Raw genomic sequence first — 20,559 nt, 5'->3', positions numbered from 1 at the left:
GTTCTAGAGTTGTCATATTTAACTCCTATGCAGTAGGCATTGCTTTGGTGACTTTACTGTACCAGCCACTATGACTGTCAGTGGGATACCAGGATGATAAGACAAGAGGCCTGACTTCTATAAATTGCCTTCATGTATGTTTTAATCTCAATAAGAAAAAAAAATTTCAATGATTATTTCTTTTCCCTAGACTAACCCATAAACATATGAACTCAACAGAGATTTATCCTGGAGATGGATCTGTTTTCAAATCAGAAGGAGCTTATTTGGGGAGCTATTTTACATATTATTCCATTCAAGAAGAATCAGAAGAGGTATGTTGACAATAAGATCAATAAGATTTTTTTTTCTCTTTTTGGCCACAGTGTGTACATGGGGAACTTCCCCAAACAGGAACCCATGCCCCCTGCAGTGGAAACAAGGGGTCTTAATCACTGGACCTCCAGGGAGGTCCAAGAAGATTTTTGATAGATAGCTGTTTCCAAATAATTCTGAATATATACATGGGAACTTTGATTTTCTATAGCATTTCTTGCTACGACTTCTTAGTCTAGAGAATTAATATAATTTTACCACCAATAATTCTTTTGTCATGCTGCTGCTTGCTGCTTAGTCACGTCAGTTGTGTCTGACTCTGTGCAACCCCATAGACGGGAGCCCACCAGGCTCCCCCGTCCCTGGGATTCTCCAGCCAAGAACACTGGAGTGGGTTGCCATTTCCTTCTCCGTTGGGTGAAAGTGAAACGTGAAAGTGAAGTCACTCAGTTGTGCCCGACTCTTTGGGACCCCTCGGATTAGCCTATCAGGCTCCTTTGTCCATGGGATTTTCCAGGCAAGAGTACTGGAGTGGGGTGCCATTTTCTTTTGTCATAGACCTCATCAAATGGAAACACTGAAACTAGTGGTATTTGAATCAGTATACTTCTTTGAGGGCTCCCCAGATGGCCCTAGTGGTAAAGACCCATCTGCCAGTGCAGGAGACATAAGAGAGGCAGGTTCGATCCCTGGGTCGGGAAGATCCCCAGGAGAAGGAAATGGTAACCCACTCCAGTATTCTTGCCTGGAGAATCCCATGGATAGAAGAGCCTGATGGGCTGCAGTCCATGGGGTTGCAAATAGTTGGACACAACTCAGGACAGATGGACAGATACTTCTTTGAATTAATATTTGCACATTAAGAAGCACATTCTTTTTTCCCCCACCAGAAGTACTTAAAACACTTCTTAACTCTTAAATCTTTATATACAATTAGAAAGTTGAACAGAATTGTTCTGACATTGAAAACACTAAAACACATGATATATTTAATATATCAGGACAAAATATAATCGTGGAAATTTTGTTAATAATCTAAATTTACTTGTTCCCATTCTGACACTTGAAATCCACCCTTTTATAAGGGTCACCATAGTATCACACAGCTTTGCTTTGCAGGATGGAATACAATATGTTTTCTGTACTTACAGAGTGGAGTATTTGAGTGGTTAGATTGCTAGGGAGAAGACTTAAAACTTAAGCAGATTTTTTTTTTTTAACTAGGGAAAATTTCAAATATATACAAAAGTAGAAAGACAAGTGTAACTGACCTTCATGACCCATTACCCAGCATGTTCCATCTGTACTTCCTGCTGCCCCTTCTATTCCCTGTTTATTTTTAAGTAAATACCTCAGATCATTTCATTCATAAATATTTTACTATATATTAGAGCAGATTCCCTCCTGAAGTCTATTTATAGGAAAGTATTTATTTATTCAGTAAATACTAATTGAATTTTCAAAGGCAGGATACTTCTAAGTACTGGGTAGAGACAAAGAGCTCCTGTCCTCAAGAGCCCACAGTCTAGTAGTCAGTCAATAGGCAAACGGGCAGATGAGATGAAAGCATGACCAGTAGTTGTGTGTGTGCATATGTACACATGTAGTGCATGAGATAATCAACAGGCAAATAAGAGTGGTACGCATAAATATCTACCCTGCTGACTTCCATCTGTCAGAGTTCAAAAAACTACAAGGTAAATACAGAATATCTTCCTGGAGCTTCAGTTTTACTCAGAGGTATCATAGGGAGGGGCTGATAATTTTTATAATGAAGCAAATGTATCATGGAATAGCAGCATGTGTTTTGGGGATAAAACAGAACTTCCAGACAAGTTGTGCCTTTGTGGTAGACTGCTTTGGGTTCACATCTGAGACCCCCGTGTACAACACATTCACTCTTCTCTGTCTACTTGAATGAAAAGATCTAGAAACAGCTGGCTTTCCTTTTGGAGTAAAATTGTTTGTTCCTTACTTGAACACACACTCCAAAATAAATTCCAGATGGATTAAAAGGCTAAGTGTAAGACCAAAAAAAAAACCTAATAGAAAATGAGTAAAGGATAAGAATGGTTGTGCTGTGTAACCCATAGTATTTGAAAACATGTTCAACTTACTACTTGCATCAAAGTAATGCAAATTAAGATGACAATGATATAACATTTTTCATTCATCAACTTGTCAAAAGGTAGATAGTATCTACTGCCAGCAGGGGTGTGTGGAAAAGGGTGCTCTCATCAGTCAATTTATAGCCTTCATGAGGGCCAACTTGACAATATTAAGTGAAATTGGCTAAAAATTATTCTTAGACATCTATCCTAGAAAAATATTGGCACATATATACAGAGGAGCATGGCCAAAGATGTGAATTGTGGTCTTGTTTGTAGTAGCAGAACACTGGAAGCAATCTAAATGTTCATCAGTAGGAAAATAGTGAACTAAGCTATGGTTGGCACATGGTGGGAATGCCACAGGGCAGTTTAAAGGAATGAGGAAGATGTAGACGCTTAGAGAGACAGAAACTGAAATCTCCAAGATGCTGTTGAGTGAAAAAAAAAAGTTACATAAGAACATGTACAAGGAATTCCCTGGTGGTCCAGTGGTTAAGATTGTGCTTTCACTGCTGTGGACCAGGGTTTAATCCCTGGTGATCAGGGAACTAAGATCCCACAAGCCACGTGGAGTGGCCAAAAAGAAAAAACAAACAAACATGTACTATGATATATTTTGCATAAAGAACAAAAACCAAACTCCAAACCCAATTATATTACTGTATATATAACACCTGTGTAAGTGCACAGGGAAAGGTCTGGGCAGATTAAAAAAAACTGAAGTGGTTTTTGGTGAGGAGTCTGGGATTTTGTGAGGGAGAAGTCAGGAGGGACTTAAATTTTATATTTTTTAACTCTTTCCCTCTCCCCTTCCCAAAATTTAGTAATGTATCATTGCTTATATAATTGAAAAATTAAAGAGGAAAGATTGACAGGGACTCACAATGTAAGTGCTTCCATAGAGATAAAACCTTGGTGCTTTGCGACCACATAAGGAGGGGTACCTGACCAGTTTCCAAGGTTCCAGAAAAGCATTCTGGAGGAAGTCTCTGCTAAGCCAGGGTTTATCATGCTAAAGGAGAAGTTATGCAAAAGAGGGCAGAGTTTGAGGAGCATATAGCTAAGGGAACACTGTCTTTGCTTAGTTCTGGCTGGCTGGCTTCTTGTCATTAGAATTTCTATTTAAGTGGCATCTTAAGGAGGCTTTTCCTGACTGTCCAAATTAAAGAAGCTACTTCTAACACTCCTTATCAGAGCTATGCCTAACATTCCCTATCAGGGTACCTTCCTGTTTTTTCTTCTTGGGGCATTTAGTACTTTGTGACATTTAGTACTTTGTGACATTTTCATATTGATTGATGTTTGTTTACTAACTTAGCCATCTAGATGTAACCCTTGTCTTGTTCAACACACTATTTTGCTAGTGCATAGAATGGTAGATAAATATCATTTAAGTGGAGGCTAGAGTCTGGGGACGAGTACTGAGTACTGAAAGAAATGAAATGCTGTGGTAGGTTGTAGTAGACTAAAACAGGTAAGATAGTAGAGGAAATGTCCAGAGAAGGGATTAGACCCTAAGGTGGGCCAGTTCATAAATGGGGCATTGCTTTTAGAGAGCCTCTGAAGGATTTAAGTAGGGAAGTGACATCCTGTTTTTGTTAGTTGTTTTCAGAGGAAGATGAGGTGAGGAAGAGGTGCACTTCAAGATATAGAACCAGTTGGAAGACATTTGTAGTAGTGTAGACAAGAAAGTGTGAGGGCCAGACAGTGGTCATGAGAATGGAAAGATAAGAATGAACCCAAGAAATATTAAGGACTGATGGGATATTGGGGATGAGGAGGGAGTTGAAAATCATACCAAGTTATTGAATTAATCAATGAGTATGGGTACCAGGAAATAGATTAAATCAAAAACTTGTTAAACCTAAAGTGTATTGATGATGGCACTTTTTGGTCTTACCAAGAGATGTCCATAAGAGATTTAAATTCTATTATATCTCATTCCCATCTTCATGATAGCAGTTGTAAGAAACTCATAAGATGTGTCTTTATTTCCGAGAGGTTAAATTGTGAAAAGTAAGCACTTTAGAATTAATGAAATAGAGCAGTAGGAAAGATAAGCACCTTCAAGGGACTCAATATCCAACAGAAAAAAACATAAATAATTGAAGGGCGATATTTTGAGTGCCTACCGTGTGACTTAGCACACTGTGCTAATAGATGCTGAGGTTGGGAAGATCCCATGGAGGCGGGCATGGAAACCCACTCCAGTATTCTTGCCTGGAGAATCCCCATGGACAGAGGAGCCTGGTGGGCTGCAATCCAAGGGGTCACAAAGAGTCAGACATGGCTGAGCAACTAAGCACAGCACACACTGAAGTCAGCAAACAGATAAAGCCCCTGCCTTCATGGAGCTCCATTCTAGCTGGGCAGACCACCATTAAGTATAAAACTATTGAGATTATAATGAAAACCAAGAAGCAGGGGAAAAAATGCAGCTTTTGAGTGAAGGTAATTTCATTTTTGATATGTTGAAGCTGAAAATTCTTTGTGATATCCAGTAGAGACTTAGATACTCGAGTCTATAGTCCAGGATAAATGAGGAGAGACTGTTTTTTGACTACCTACTGTAGACTAAATTCTGTCCCAGGTGCTTTGTAAATGCATTATTTCATTAATCCTTGGGACAATCTGGATTGTAGGTAGTATTCCTGTTTCATAGGTTGTGGGCACTGAGGCTTACAAAAGTTTGTCTAACCTGCCCATCACTGTAGTTTAGTGAGTGGCACACCTGTGAAATGAATCCAGCTCTGACTTCAAAGCCCATCTTCTCTCACTGATAGTAAAGTATGAGCTACATTCTCTTGTGGTTTAGTTCAGATCTCTACTGCTACTTCGCCCTCCAGCATTAGGTTCATATCTCATAATTTTTTTGAGGAGTAAATGAGATGATCCTTTGCAAACTACATAGCATAGCACCCAGCACATAGTATCTGTTTCATAAATGTTACTTGTTGCTGTTGTGATACTTATTTATTCAGAGGAATAACAAAAACATTTTTTTCCTAATTCAAGAAGTTGAACATGTAAATAATATTATCTTATTATCTAACACAAACTGGTAGTTGTTCTTCCATTAATAAAATACAACAAAGTGGGAACTTCCCTGGTGGTCCAGTAGCTAAGACTCCTGTGCTTCCAGTGCAGAGTTTGATCCCTGGTCAGGGAACTAGATCACACATGCTGCAACTAAAGATCCTGCCTGCAGTGAGAAAGACCTGGTTCAACCGAATAAATAAAAAAAAATTTTTAATGACAAAATGATATATTCATTCAATTAAAATAATTTTGTAAGCTTATACAGTAGCCTTTTGGGTATATCTAAAGAGAAAAGGGTACTTATATAGTAGGTTTCCTATTAATGCACAGGGAAATTAGTTTGTTAATTTGAGTATAGCCAAGATTTAAATTGAGCAGTAAGTTATAGGCTATTAGACTATAATTTTTATATAGGATGACTTTTGATAGGAGGAATTTTAGACTTTAAAAAAATTGGGAAAGTATAAAAGCATCATAAAATACCTTTAAAATTTACCTTTTATGGGCTTTTGATTAAGTTAAAATAACTGCTTGCCTTGTCACTATGTAGATAAATATTTCAAGAAAAAAGTAGCTAAGTAATGCCAAATTTTATTATTGAGGTTTTTGGTGTGTTTTTTTTTTTTTTAATTTTAAACTAATTTTCAGAGAGAAGAGAAAACTTACTCAGTAAATAACCTTCCTCCGGATAGGCCAGGAAGTCCGTTTTCTGTGTGTTCTCTAATTAAACAGGCAACCAGGTAAGTGCTTCCTGTTCAACTGAATTCGGTGTTGTATGTGTGAGAAACATGATGCATTTTCTAGTGCTTAGGATAAGCTTAAGAATTGATAGGTATAGCAGAAATGTCTTTAGTAAAATCTGTCAGCTTTTCTGGTCTCATCATTTATAAAATAAAATGTTCACGATGTCATTGTAAGAGTACTTCTGGCTTTGAAATTAAATATGAGAAACATCCATATGTGGTGAGCAACTGCTAGTAGAAAACATGTGCCTTTTCTCTGGGCTCTTGGGGCATCATTATTGCCCCTCGGTGTCAAGCTGAAGATGTGATGGTACTTCTAAATTCTCCTACTTCTTTACTGTCCTAGAAGTGATCTTGATTTCTGAGAGTGAACAGAAGACGAACTGTAGTTTGGTTCTCTGGCTCATGTGTTTTTTAATTACTTAATCAGTCTGTGGTGCCTAGAGGGATGAAAGTGGATTGTTCAACTAAATTGTTCTTATAGACTTATGTCTAAGCAGCTTCCAAAGTAGATTTGAAGGAGCAGAATTGGTCATTTGATTTTCCAGGGACAGTTGATTGACATCCCCACCACCCTTAGTCTATACCGAACCTTTCATGTGCTGTGCGTCTGTCACTTCTTAAAAAGAGCAAATTCTGAAAATTCTCTCCTTTTGGATTCTTTTCATTGCCAAAAATTAGAGGAATAACCTTAACTGTGTAAGATTAGCACAAAGAGAAGCAACAATAATAGGGGCTTAAGGAAGAAAAGAGGTCCAAACATATTTTTGTGGAAATGAGTTACTTGCCTCAAGTTGTATAGCAGTGAGAATGGGTTGCTAGAATTGGAAAATGACAATATTTGCAAATGTCTAAGTATTTTTCTTGTTCACAGAATTCTTCAGCATTGTGCCAAGATGAGGCTCTCTTTAAGCCATAACTATCATATATGCTGCTGGAAAATGGTATCTTATTTTAAAAGCAAGATATTTTTAATCGTTTTGTTAATTGTGTACATACTTATAAGTTCAAATTACTTTCATCCAAGTCATGTGAGAAATTCTTTGTCACTTTAATACTGGTTTATTAAAAAATCCACTTAATAAACACTACAAAATTGGTCTGTTGTATTACACTTTTATTGTATATAGTTTGTTTTTGTTTCTTGATTGGATTTGAAGTATGTAAAAACAGTTCTTTTAAAACATGTTACACTACTCTGTGTTCATAACTGTAAAAGTAAGTTTTTTTTTTTAATGTTGACTTGAGGAAGTGATTCTCAGACCTTGATTTCTGTATTTATACTACTTTGATTATAAATCTCTATGTTGCTATAGTTCCTATTCTTTGTCTATTTTCTGTGTAAAGTTTAGCAGAATGGTGACTTTCCAAAGATACTAAAACTTAATCTGCTTATAATGGACTCTTGGATAGCCACTTCTGGGAAAGTCAGAACATGCCTAAGAATTCCGCAATATTCACCTTCTGAACGAGAATCTGAAGTTGCCTCAGAGTTCATTTATCATTTCAGTCTTGTTAGTGCATAACTCTGTTTCCTGCTGTTTTTATTTTCTGGTTTTAGGTGCCTGGGATAAATGACAGCAGTGTACTGCCTTTGCTTTTGAGAGAATCGTTCGTGCCCGGTGTGGGAAGATTTCTTGCGTACTCAGATGACAAAGTACATGCTATCTTTTTAGATGGCATTACTTTAACCCTGAATTGGAATTTTGGCTCTTTTATTGAAAAGAGACAGGTAATTATACTTCAGGCTGAAATCACTCTTTTATCGGTTTTTTTTTTAATCTGTGGAAATAGTACAAAGAAAACATGATGTACTCTACACTATCTCAGTTTATTTTTTGAAGTATAAAATCTGTCAAGAGGCTTTACTAAGCTCATTGGATTTCCTATCAAAAATCAGAAAGGTATGACAAATCCTCATTTTTATAAAGGTAACTTCATTATAGAGAAAAGGATTAGTATTTTTGTTCTTTTGATAATTACCTATATAAGAGTGGTGGTTAAATAATATCCATATCCCTTATAAAATATAACTTTTAAGTTCATCAAAATAAAGTTTTAATGATTCATCTTCTTCTTATTTTAATTGAAAATTAAGTAAGAAGGACGTTTTGTTTTGTTTTTCAGTTCTAGAATAATAAAACTTACCTTTCCTCCTTGTTTCTTCAGGTAAATCAAGGTCTCACCTTAGGTTGGTGTAAGTTAACTTTTCCTGATGGACAAAATCAGTTAATTCAAATTCAACATCCCAGACCATATGAAAGGTACTGAAAAACAATTTAAAAAAATAACTTCATGTTAGTAAATATCTTCCTTTTAGATGGAGGAAGCATTTATATTATTTAACTTAGTTTTAGACCAAGAGGAAGCATATAAACATTTAAATATTATATATATACTTTTAGTTTTTCCATGTGACTTGAAGTCATTTCAGCAGGTTTCAGAATTTACAATTATATTGTCCTCTAGCATAACTAAATAGATCAGGTCAGCTTTAATCATTTCCATTTGTATTCTAGTGATTTTTCAAAATAAATATGTTGTAACTGGCTTGTTACAGAGGTTGGACTGTGGTCAGCTGTGTTAACAAATTAACTAATTAATCTCCTAGTGTGTGCATGCTCAGTTGTGTCCGACCCTTTGCAACCCCATGGACTGTAACCCTCCAGACTCCTCTGTCCATGGAATTTTCCAGACGAGAATGCTGAAGTGGGTTGCTGTATCCTACTCTGAGCATCTTCCCGACCCAGGGAGCTAGCCCATGTCTCCTGCCCTGGCAGGTGGGTGCTTACCCACTGCGCCACCTGGGAAGCCCTTAATCCGCTAACCGATTCACAGCCACAAATAGCTAAACTTACGTATATTTCTATAAAGAGAAATAAACTAGCTGATGATTATTCTTAAAATGGAAAAGATTAGGGGTTCCATGGTGGGCCAGTGGCTAAGGCTCTGTGCTTCCATCGCAGGGAACCAGGGTTTGATACCTGGTCAGGGAACTAGAACCCACATGCTGCAAACTAAGAGCAGATAAATAAGTAAATAATAATTTTTTTTAATGGCGAAGATTATTGAAATCAGCTTTTTCATGAGTGTGCTTTTTCTTTTTTGGCTTATGAAATTTGTTATAATAATCATTCTTCTTGTGATGTTCTTGACATGTTAGCAATTTTACTTGAGTATCTTCAAAAAACAACTGCTGTTTTACCTCTTAATTTATTTTCCTGTTGGGATTTATTGCATTTTAATTTAAATGCTCCAGCATTTATTGGTAGTTTGAATAATTTGCCTCAAAAGATAAGCAAATTTGTATTTAGCGAGCATACTGTTTATTTCAGCCAGTCATTCCAGATCATTCATTTTATAAAGATATACTTACTTTGTATATCTAGTGAGTTATATATAATTATGAATATGTGTGTGTATTAATAGGTGTGTTCTGGTTTAAATTTTAGAAAGCAAATACTCACTTAGTCATATATGTAGAGATATTTTCGTGATAAAATTTAATGAAACTCATTTTACTTTAGAAATTAAAAGGAGAATTTAGGCATTTGAACTTTGAATTAAATCTCAGTGTTACCTTTGTTCTGATTCTTAAATCTCATTTTTATTAATCATGAATGTAAATCATTTCTGATGAATGAGAAAAACTGGCCTTTTTCTTTAACCAATGAAAAAAATTTTTCAAATAACCCTACTTTAGAATCTTTTCCCCAAGTTAATAATTTTTTGAAGATTTTTATAAATATTCTACATTTTCATTTTTCAAACATCTCTCTTAATGTGTTCAATCTAGATATGTGACAACAGTAATATCATGGTGCAGAAGGCTGACCCAGATTAGTCAGCAAGAAATACCCATACATCCTTCATCTTCTGTTCCTGAAGAAAGCTGGTATTTATATTTATTTTAAACTTAATCTTTGTAGAAGAGCCAACTAATCCTCAGTTATTAAAATGTTAAATGGTGAATGCTGGTGTTTGTAGCAGGCGTAATGGCGTCAAGGTTACTCCGTGGAGCTGGAGCTTTGGCCTCCCAGGCCCTGAGGGCCCGGGGTCCAAATGGAGTCTCCATGGTGCGCTCTATGGCGTCTGGAGGTGGTGTTCCTACTGATGAAGAGCAGGCGACTGGGCTAGAGAGGGAGGTCATGCTGGCTGCTCGCAAGGGACAGGACCCATACAATATACTTGCCCCAAAGGCAACCTCAGGTACCAAGGAAGACCCTAATTTAGTCCCCTCCATCAGCAACAAGCGGATAGTGGGCTGCATCTGTGAAGAAGACAACAGTACTGTCATCTGGTTCTGGCTGCACAAAGGTGAGGCCCAGCGATGCCTCAGCTGTGGAACCCATTACAAGCTGGTGCCACACCAGCTGGCCCACTGAGCCATTGCACTGATGCACTCAGAATATGATGCAGAATGTCTTCTTTCCAGTAAAGACTAACCATGACGTTGGCGTCTCCTCCCATAGTTGGCTGGTCTTATTTCTTTCCTGTGTTTATGTCGGAAATAGCTATCTGTTAATATTAGCTTGCCATCCCCTTGCTTTTATACACTGAGATTGTCGATCCCTAATGCATTGATGGTGACAATCGGTATGGGAAAAATGGAGTCAGGCTGACTGAACTTGCAATGTTGGCTTCATCATCTAGCTTTGTCGCTGGTATCATGTTCTCTGAGGGTGGGTTGTTGTTTAGTAGCTAAGTTGTATCTTCTTTGTGACCCATGGACTGTAACATATCAGGCTCCTCTATCCATGGAATTCTCCAGGCGAGAATACTGGAATGGGTTGCGATTTCCTTCTCCAGGGGATCTTCCCGGCCCAGGGATCAAACCCAGGTCGCCTGCATTGCAGACAGATTCTTTACCACTGAGCCACCTGGGAAGCGTAGCTGACACTCTAATGGGAGAGAAAGGTGGATACACAGCCACCCTTTCAGCATCAAAGGCAGCACAGCCACTCCCATACTTGGCAACAATTGACCCTCACAACTACCCTGTGAAATGGACCTTTCTCTTTCTTTGTGTACTTAATTTCTAAAAATTCAGATATAATTCATATACTGTAAAATTCATTCTCAAAGTGTACAATTCAGTGGTTTCTAGTAAATGGCACAAAGTTTTTGCAATCATTATTACTAATTCCAGAACATTCTCAAAAGTCAGTACCCATTAGCACTCACCCCTTCCTCTCTTTCCCACCTTGCTCCTGACAACCACTAATCTAATTTCTGTCTATGAATTTGCCTATTCTGGACATTTCCTATTTGTTGAAAAACTATTTTTCCCGTTGTCTTTGTGCCCTGTTGAATATTGACTACTAATTTGTAGGGTTATTTCTGGCCTCAGATTATCACCTTGCAGAGGTTCAGAGAGGTTAAGCTATTTGGCCAAGGTCACAGAGCCAGCTAATAAAAACACTAGATTAAAAAAAAAGAAAATGTTAAATGGTAAACTGACTCTTCTTCCCAAGAAAACTCTCTCTTAGTTAAATATATTTAACCAGTAAGATTTTTTTTGATAGCTTAAATATTGACAATAATTTATCTTTAATTGGATGTCTCATTTATTATATTTCATCATAGTATGTTTCACCTAAAGATCAGAAAACTGCATTGAAAACTTCATATTAAAATGGGTGACTCTTAGTGTAAAAAATTCATCCTGGATACTTTATAGAAAACTTTAGAGGAGATTTATTTTTATATTTTAGTAATATTAGAGAAAATAAAATGTTGACTAACAAGCTTTCAGAAAAACTTGATTTTTAAATAATTTATATTATATTAATTGTCTCCCTCAAATTAATTGACAAATCAACAAATAAAGCAAGATTTCAGTCCCTCCTGTGTGCCCTTCTGTGTGCAGAGGACTGGAACTGAGCTTTGAAGGAGTTAAGACTTTTAGAGAGGAAGCAAGTGTAGAAATGGAAAAGGATATTTTGGCTTGTGGAGACAGCAAGAAGTTTTTGTGGAGCAGACATTTGTCTTTTGGGTGTAGTGTGACATTGATGGATAGGAAAAATCTTATAAGGGGAATTCAGACTTCACAGAATTTTAAGTTCCTATATCTGAACTGAACTGAACTGAACTGATATGGGGAAAAAAATGACAAGAAGAAAGATCCTTAGGAAAGTTAGTGTCACTGTGGATATATTACAAAAGAAGGATACCAGAAAAAATTTAGGAAGCTTTAAATTTAAGTAAGTTGTGGACTTGCCTGGCCATCCAGTAATGGAAGACACCATGCTTCCCATTGCAGGGTGTGTGGGTTCAATCCCTGGTTGAAGAGGATCCCACATGCCATGTGGTATGGCCAAAAAATAAACTTAAGTTGTAAGGTAGTTAGCATAGTGTGGTGAAAAATATAAACATTAAGGTGATAACGTTTTCCTGAGTTACTTAGAGAAAGAGGTACAGTCAAATCAGTGGATGTTATTTGAATATCCAGATATCTTAAGGATTCAGCTTTGGTCCATCTCTTCAGCTATGTAGGAAATAGCTATAAAATTGGTTACTTCATTATTGCTTAGCTGTCAAAATTTGTAAAACGTTAGCCTTTTTGTATGAAAGCTTAGAAGAGGGTAGCTGTCAAGACAGACTGAGAATTAAGTGGTTGAGAGAAGTACAGAATGGTGAAAGCAGTTATGGGTAGAAGCAATGCAGAGCAGAGGGGAGACAAGAAATTGAGGAGTGGGGACGGGAAATACGGCGCATGCAACAGCTCCATTCCCCTCGCAAAGCCTAAGCCATCTGCACTGTGATTCTTGTTTTCTTATAAAAGTGAAAAGGTTGAAGGAAGAGAAGAGGTCACATAATAAACAACTACCTAAATTGTATTTCAGTATTTTTTTTTCCAACTCCTATTATTAACTTACTGGTTCAACTTTTTAATAAGGGTGCTTGTCAAAAAATAGGAGATCTTTCATAAGAGATTGGCTTATCATATGAGCAACAGCATTAAAGGTAGTTCGTGTTGTTGCTTACACCCAGAAAATGTTTCTCATGTGTGAAAGGGTGGAGGGAGTGTGTGTTTGGCAATGATGAAGAGTCAGCAGGTTTTAGAGTAAGTCACATCCAAGTCTTTACTACAGACGCTTAAAATGATGATATATTTCTCTTATTCTCCATCCATAGGCTGGAGTACAAGGGAAGAGAGCAGGCTGACAAGGTGCATGTGGTTCATTGTATATAATAAAGTCAGTAAAGCAGACAAGTCTTAGACCCTTTTGTGAACTGTGAAAAGACTTTTCTAGTGACTTGGATATAGAGATGTTTTAGACGTGAATGTCCTCATTAATTTTGCAGAGAGCTAGTATAGTTACACTGTTTTCTAGTTGTATGCCAGTGCTCATGTTTCATCTAGTGATGAGGGAACAGGCAACATGTGCATGAAAGGTTCTCCTGGATTTGTATACATTCAGCCCTCTCCCCAATACTGGTTGCCAGTGTCTGTTTCTATGGAACATGGTAAGAGTCAGTATTAACCCTTCAAGCCAAAGAGAAAAGAATGTTTAGTATACTTTGTTTAAGAAAACAATGAAATGATTAGTCTATTCCAGAAGAAATTTAATAGAAAATAGTTATGTTTGGACACCTAATTCAATTGTATAAAAAGTTAGCTCTAGAGACCATCCATTCCCTAAAAGTTCCATATAAATGGGGTTTTACTGTATGTGTAAGATCCCTTCTCCTCCAAAGAAACTATCTAGGTATGAAGATTAAAAAGTTAAATTGTTCAAGAAAAGGCATTACAAAGAAGTTTATGATTAATTAACATAATGGTATAGGAATTCAAGGAGAGAGCATTTCTTTCATAGAAGTGATGAGATTTTAGTAGATTTTTTAAAGTTTGAGTAAACCTTGTGGAGGAAAGTAGAAGGTATGCCAGATCAGTACTGAGTTAAACCAGGAAGGCTCATTACCTTCCAACCTCTGTACTGAATTCAGAAGTCCTTGGAGGATTTCTATTCACTTGCCTTACTCATGCTTGGGTACATCTTCAATCGCTCTGTTGTGTCCGACTCATTGCAACCCCATGGACTATTGCCCGCCAGGCTCCTCTGTCCATGGAATTTTCCAGGCAAGAGTACTGGAGTGGGTTGCCATTTCCTCCTCCAGGGGACCTTCCTGACCCAGGGACTGAATCCTCAGCTTCTGCATTGGCAACCAGATTCTTCACCACTGCACTATCTGGGAAGCCCCCCTAACTCGTGAAAGACTATCAGTTGAGTTAAGGTGATCTGTGGCTAACTAAAGTCAATATAAAGAGAATTCTTAATTTCTAGGTTCTTCTCTGTTAAAAATTTTAATCTTTATGAAAAAAATTAACTGTGCTTATTTGAACTATTGTGGATATAAGAGAATCGGACAACTGGCATTAACCTTTTTTTTTTTGGCATAGGTCTGTGGCTTCTGAACTTGAAAAGATACAGAAGTTTAATTGTATCCTTTAAGCATAATGTAATGTCCTGCACAATTTCTCTCTTTCCCTTGTAGGCTTAAGCTAGCCTATGGAGACTTTCACACTTATATAATTATGTTCTAACATTATAACTGAGAACTGTCTCTGACTTCTTTCTTTTGTAAAATCTGTATGATTTTTATTTACTTTTTTTATTTTAAATTTCAGCTTCATTGAGGTATAATTGAAAAAACTGTAAGGTATTTAAATAGTACCTCACAGTGACCTGACCCACATATGCATTGTGAAAGGATTACCCTATCTTGTTAATTAACCCAAGCATCACTTCACATGTCTTCCACCTCTCTCTTTCTTGGGGACAAGAGGGATGAGAACATCTGATTTCCACCCTCTCAGCAAACTTCAGTCATACAGCACAATATTATCAACTACAGTCATCATGTTATACATTAGATCCTCAGACTTTATTCATCTTATAGCTGAAAGCTTATATGCTTTTAATAACTTCTCCCTCTTTCCCTACCACCCAGCCCCTGGCAACTACTACTCTGCATTCTGTTTCTGTGAGTTTGACTTTTTTAAAAAATTCTATATATGATCGACACCATATAGTATTGATATTTGTCTTTCTCTACTTATTTCACTTAGCAAAATGCCTTCTAGGTCCATCCATGGTGTTGCAAATGGCAGGATTTCCTTCTTTCTCATGGCTGAATAGTATTCTATTGTGTGTATATATGTGGGATTCATCTTTATCCATCCAACAATGGACAACAATAGGTTAATTCCATATTTAACTACTATGATTAATGCTTAAGTGAACCTAGGAGTACAGATCTCTCTTCAGTAGACTGTTTTCATTTCTTTTGGATATATGTATAACCAGAAGTGGGATTGCTGGATCATATGGTAGTTCTGTCTATAATTTTTTGAGGAAACTTCCATACTGTTTCCCATAGTGGCTGTACCAATTTATATTTCTCCCAAAGTACACAATGGTTCTCTTTTCTCCACATCCTTACCGACACTCGTTATGTCTTTTATATATATATATAAACTTTATTTTCTTTTTTAAAAATGTCTGTGTATTTGGCTGCCTCAGGTGTTAGTTGCAGCATGAGGATCTTTTGTTGTGGTATACTTTTCACTGTTGACTATATTAGCTGTGGGCTAATCATATATGATCTTTATTATGTTGAAGTATGTTGCTTCTATATCCAGTTTGTTGAGTGTTTTTCTGCATCTATTGAGATTATATGACTTCTCTCCTTCATTTTTCATGTGGTGTATCATATTTTCATATGTTGAACCATCCCTGTATCCCTGGAATAAATCCTGCTTGATCATGTGTATGACCATTTTAATATATTATTGTATTCAATTTGCTAATGTTTTGTTGAGGACTTTTGCATCTGTGTTCATCAGGAATATTGGCCTGTAATTTTCTTTTCTTGTAGTGTCTTTATCTGGTTCTGGTTATCAAGGTAATCCTGGCCTCGTAAAATCAGTTTTGAAGTATTTTCTCCTCTTCTATTTTTTGGAAATGATTGGTTTAAATATTTAGTAGAATTCACCAATGAAACCATCTGTGTTGGGAGGTGTTTGATTACTGATTCAATTTCCTTACTAGCAGCTGATCTGGATTCATTCTTAATGGGTTGTATGTTTCTAGGAAACCATCCATTTAAGTTGTCCAATATGTTGGTCTATAATTGTTCAGAGTATATTATGATCCTTTGTATTATATGGTATTGGTTGTAATTTCCCCTCTTTCACTAATTTGAGCTCTCTTTTTTTCTTGATAAGTCTAGCTAAAGTTTTGTTCATTTTATCTTTGCAAAAAAAAAGAGCCAGCTTTTTTTCATTGATCTTTTCTGTTGTGTATAAGCTCCTTCCCGGGAGACAGAAACAACCTAGAGCAGGCCAGAGAAGGAATGTGGAGATATCACCTGCCAGCCTTCCTCTGGGGGGGGATCATACTCTGCCCCAAGGTGTGTGCTAAATTAGAAACTTTTTAAAAATTTATTTGTCTGCACTGGGTCTTAGTTGCAGCGTGCAGGATCTTTGATCTTTTTTACAGCATGTAGGATATTTAATTGCAGCATGTGGGATCTAGTTCCCTGACAAGGGATGGAGCCCAGGCCCTCTGCATTGGGAGAGTGGCATCTTAGCCACTGGACCACCAGGGAAGTCCTAGAAGCTTTTAAAGTAGCAGATAGGCCGCTTTTAGGGAAAGATTGGGAGATGAGTGTTTGTCTGCTCAGAGCTAGGAGTTTTAGGGGCCTGTCCCACACTTGGAAGTCTTAAAAAATTGAAGCATTAGATCTTGGGTCCAAACCCTTTACTCCTCGGGGTGAAGCTGGGAACTGTGAATTCCCCCCTATTGTGCTGAGGGTGGGGTTTATAGTGAAAGCCTGTCTCATTCTTACCCATTTCTTTTATTGTGGATGTTTTCTTATTCATTCAGTGTATAGCAGTCACTTGGGTAGTTCCTGCATTTCTGACAGTGAGAATTGCTCTGTATGTAGCATAGACTCAGTGTGTTTGTGGGAGGAGGTGAGTTCAGGAACTTCCTCTGTTACCAGCTTAGACTGGACTCCTACTTCTTTTTCTTGTTAGACCTTTTGTTCTGTGCATTCCTACCCCACTCATCTAAATTTCTTTTATCCTCTTAATTTTTCCATAATCCTATTCAAATAAAGCAGCTCTGAAATAGTGGATACATTTATTTTCATTCTAGATGTTTTAAGTTATTTAAAAATACCCTGCACAGACTGTTCATATTCCTCTCACCCCTACTTTGTTCCCTTTCATTCCCAAATCACTTCATCACTTAAAGAAATGTTGTTGTTATTTAGTCACTAAGTAATGTTCAACTCTTTTGCAACCCCATGGACTGTAGCCCCCTAGGCTCCTCTGGCCATGGGATTTCCCAGGCAAGAATACTGGAGTGGGTTGCCATTTCCTTCAGGGGATCTGCCCTACCCAGGGATTGAACCTCAGTCTCCTGCATTGCAGGCAGATTCTTAGCTACCTGGAAGCCCTTAAAGAAATGTTACTAAGATTTTAATTCTTTTATTTCCTCCCTGTCACCAAACTTCCATCCAAATACAGACATACATACTGTCTTTTCCTTTCCCCTTCGTATATTCTAGTTTCTTCATTTATATAAGACTTGATAAATTCTGACGTCCCAACTCTATTATGAATCCAAGAGATCTTCCTCCCAATAGAAAAATAATATTTTAATATGAAGGCTAGGTTTTCTGTAGAGGGGGAAAGCTCCTTAACTAAACAACTTAGTGTTATTGGAGAATAGTGGTGTCCTAAACCAGATTTCTAACAAGAAAAACAAACAGTCTTTGGATTGTTGTAAACCAAAATCTTCAGAAACCTTGCTAAAAGAAGTTAATGAAAAGAGTGTATCAGTGGCATTGAAAAAAACCTCTGAAATCCTTCAGGATATTGACAATCTTCTATCAAACTCTAAATGGTGAAAAATGGAATTAGTACAATATATTATTAAACCCTGAGGATATTATTTCAAGTGATTGGTAGAATATTATTAGAAAGCCAAGAAATTATATATATACATGACTTGTGTACAATGATTATATGAGAAATGATATCTAACTTTGGAGGTGTTTTATCTAACTTGTAAATTTTAAAATATATATTTGTATATTATTAATAAAGAACCATTTAAGAAATTTGAACAATTTATCTCAGATTTGAGAAGAAAATTTTATAAAACTTTAGAGTTGTTGCTGTTTTGTCTTGTGGAGCATTCACTATTAATCAAGATTTTTTTTTTTAATTTTAATATGCAGAATTGTGTGCATTGGTCATTTGCTGTTTAGTCTGTCTACTCCAAGTATTTTTCAGCAGATCTATGAGAAGAGAATCAGCTCTTTAAAAAAAAAAAAAACCTTAATGTGGGCAATATTCCTGCAAGCTAAGAATGGAGCACTTCAGCTAAGACTAAATTTTATCTGAATTTGTCTCATGTTACCAAATATTTTCATTTGTTTTGAACACCTCAAAAGATTTATGCTACAAAATACATGAAACCAAAAGAGAAATAAGCTCACCAAAAGTACTATTTATTGCACCTGTTGGGAAAGAACAAAACCATACTTACAAAAAGACTTCAGGATTATACCAAATATAACAAGAAATGTTCAAATTATGATTTCTTGAGAAGACCAGCCTCTTCACATAAAAGGGAAGAAGCAACAGAGGAAACAAGAAAAACAGTGCGGGGGGGGGGGGGGGGGTGGGGGGGGGGACAGAGTGTAACAGGTTAGGAGATACAATGTAAGCAATTTGAGCACCATGCTTTCTTCAGGTTCTCTCCCACTGGGCTCCCTGCCACCTTCAAGTATCAGCACAAATATCCCTCAGAGGGGCTTCCCCCAGTTACTATTACATCACCATATTTATTCTTTGTGGTCTATATCTTCCACTAGAATTTGAGCCCCATAATGTTATTTTATAGTCTTATTAACAAGCATAGTGTCTGGCATGTTGGGAACACTCTGTGTGTGTAAATGAATAGCCCCTTTGGGCAGTAGACTGACCACAGAAATAACAGTTCCGTTTTGGTCGCAGGAAACCATCTATGTCGTCCCTAAATAACTCCAGAAAGCCTGGACTATAGTAAGACATGTACCCATGCTGCCATAAGGGTAATGCCAAATTGTTACTGCATTCAGACAGGAAAAAAAAAAAAAAAAAACTGCCCGTAACATGACTAAAAGCACTGTGGTTAATGTATTCAGTGATAAATATGTTTAATAAGCTTTTAAGCTGTGCAGGTAAAATATGTATAATTTCCTCCCTCAGTTCAGTCATTCCCATTAGCTCAAAACCAAGAGTACTACTTTGCCATCAAAGGTCCGTCTAGTCAAGGCTATGGTTTTTCCAGTAGTCATGTATGGATGTGAGAGTTGGACTGTGAAGAAAGCTGAGCGCCGAAGAACTGATGCTTTTGAACTGTGGTGTTGGAGAAGACTCTTGAGAGTCCCTTGGACTGCAACGAGATCCAACCAGTCCATTCTAAAGGAGATCAGTCCTAGGTGTTCTTTGGAAGCAATGATGCTAAAGCTGAAACTCCAGTACTTTGGCCACCTCATGCGAAGAGTTGACTCATTGGAAAAGACTCAGATGCTGGGAGGGATTGGGGGCAGGAGGAGAAGGGGACGACAGAAGATGAGATGGCTGGATGGCATCACCGACTCCATGGACGTGAGTTTGAGTGAACTCCGGGAGGTGGTGATGGACAGGGAGGCCTGGTGTGCTGCAATTCATGGGGTCGCAAAGAGTTGGACACGACTGAGCAATTGAACTGAACTGAAGCGTGTGTCAAGCAATGTAAACTTCTATAGCAAAAACTGAGCCACACCTTAAGGATCTGTGAGAGACCTAGAAGTTTGCTTGAGATGGAAGATTCCAATTTTCTACCGTCTCCTTCAACTATATATTAGTATTGATACAATCCCACTGCTGCCCTTGCACTACATCCAACACTTGTTTTGAGAAAGTAGGTAAGAAGGAGAAATTTTCCTCTGAGTCCCTTCTTTTGGGCCAGTACTTCCTAGGGTCAAATGTCAAGCTAGATGTCTCCTTGGTGCTTGGAGAGCACCCACCACTCTCAAGGCAGGGAGTCGGGATGGGAACTGGTCAGACCTACTAAACACCTGCACTTTGTCAGCCCAGTTAATCAAGGTCAAGCTGCCCTTTGTCTCTTTTTTAACTCGGGGGAATTAACAGTCATGATTAAGCCTTCTAGCCTTGTCACTGCCGATCACAAGGAGCGGCCCCCAAAGTCCACTGTACAAACGGCAGAGTAACTATCAAGAACTCCCCAAGGGGGCGGTGGAGCGCCACAAAAGAGCTTCAGGCCTACAAAGTCGCGCGGTCTCGC

At 37.6% G+C, this 20,559-nt stretch overlaps 2 protein-coding genes across 7 annotated transcripts in view; both read left to right on the top strand.

The window, feature by feature from the left end:
• CUNH5orf34 (chromosome unknown C5orf34 homolog) overlaps positions 1 to 18,894 on the top strand; it is a 33,574-nt gene extending 14,680 nt beyond the window's left edge. For all 6 annotated transcript variants that reach the window (XM_040262453.1, XM_040262454.1, XM_040262452.1 and 3 more), the window contains 8 exons: positions 191 to 314; positions 6,114 to 6,205; positions 7,083 to 7,152; positions 7,770 to 7,940; positions 8,378 to 8,472; positions 10,005 to 10,103; positions 14,613 to 14,653; positions 17,937 to 18,894. In XM_040262453.1, coding sequence (XP_040118387.1) covers positions 191 to 314; positions 6,114 to 6,205; positions 7,083 to 7,152; positions 7,770 to 7,940; positions 8,378 to 8,472; positions 10,005 to 10,103; positions 14,613 to 14,653; positions 17,937 to 18,130 — 886 coding nt within the window. In that variant the 3' untranslated portion in view covers positions 18,131 to 18,894. The remainder of the gene's footprint in view (positions 1 to 190; positions 315 to 6,113; positions 6,206 to 7,082; positions 7,153 to 7,769; positions 7,941 to 8,377; positions 8,473 to 10,004; positions 10,104 to 14,612; positions 14,654 to 17,936) is intronic.
• LOC120879443 (cytochrome c oxidase subunit 5B, mitochondrial-like) lies at positions 10,180 to 10,842 on the top strand. The gene has a single exon (XM_040262458.1). The coding sequence runs from the start codon at positions 10,180 to 10,182 to the stop codon at positions 10,591 to 10,593; it is 414 nt and encodes a 137-aa protein (XP_040118392.1). The 3' UTR covers positions 10,594 to 10,842.
• Positions 18,895 to 20,559: the final 1,665 nt, after the last annotated feature.

Source organism: Oryx dammah, unplaced genomic scaffold, assembly GCF_014754425.2.
Source record: "Oryx dammah isolate SB20612 unplaced genomic scaffold, SCBI_Odam_1.1 HiC_scaffold_20, whole genome shotgun sequence".
In the NCBI taxonomy this organism is placed as follows: Eukaryota; Metazoa; Chordata; class Mammalia; order Artiodactyla; family Bovidae; genus Oryx; species Oryx dammah.
The sequence above is the reverse complement of the archived record's forward strand: the minus strand, read 5'-3'. Positions and strand labels throughout refer to the sequence as shown.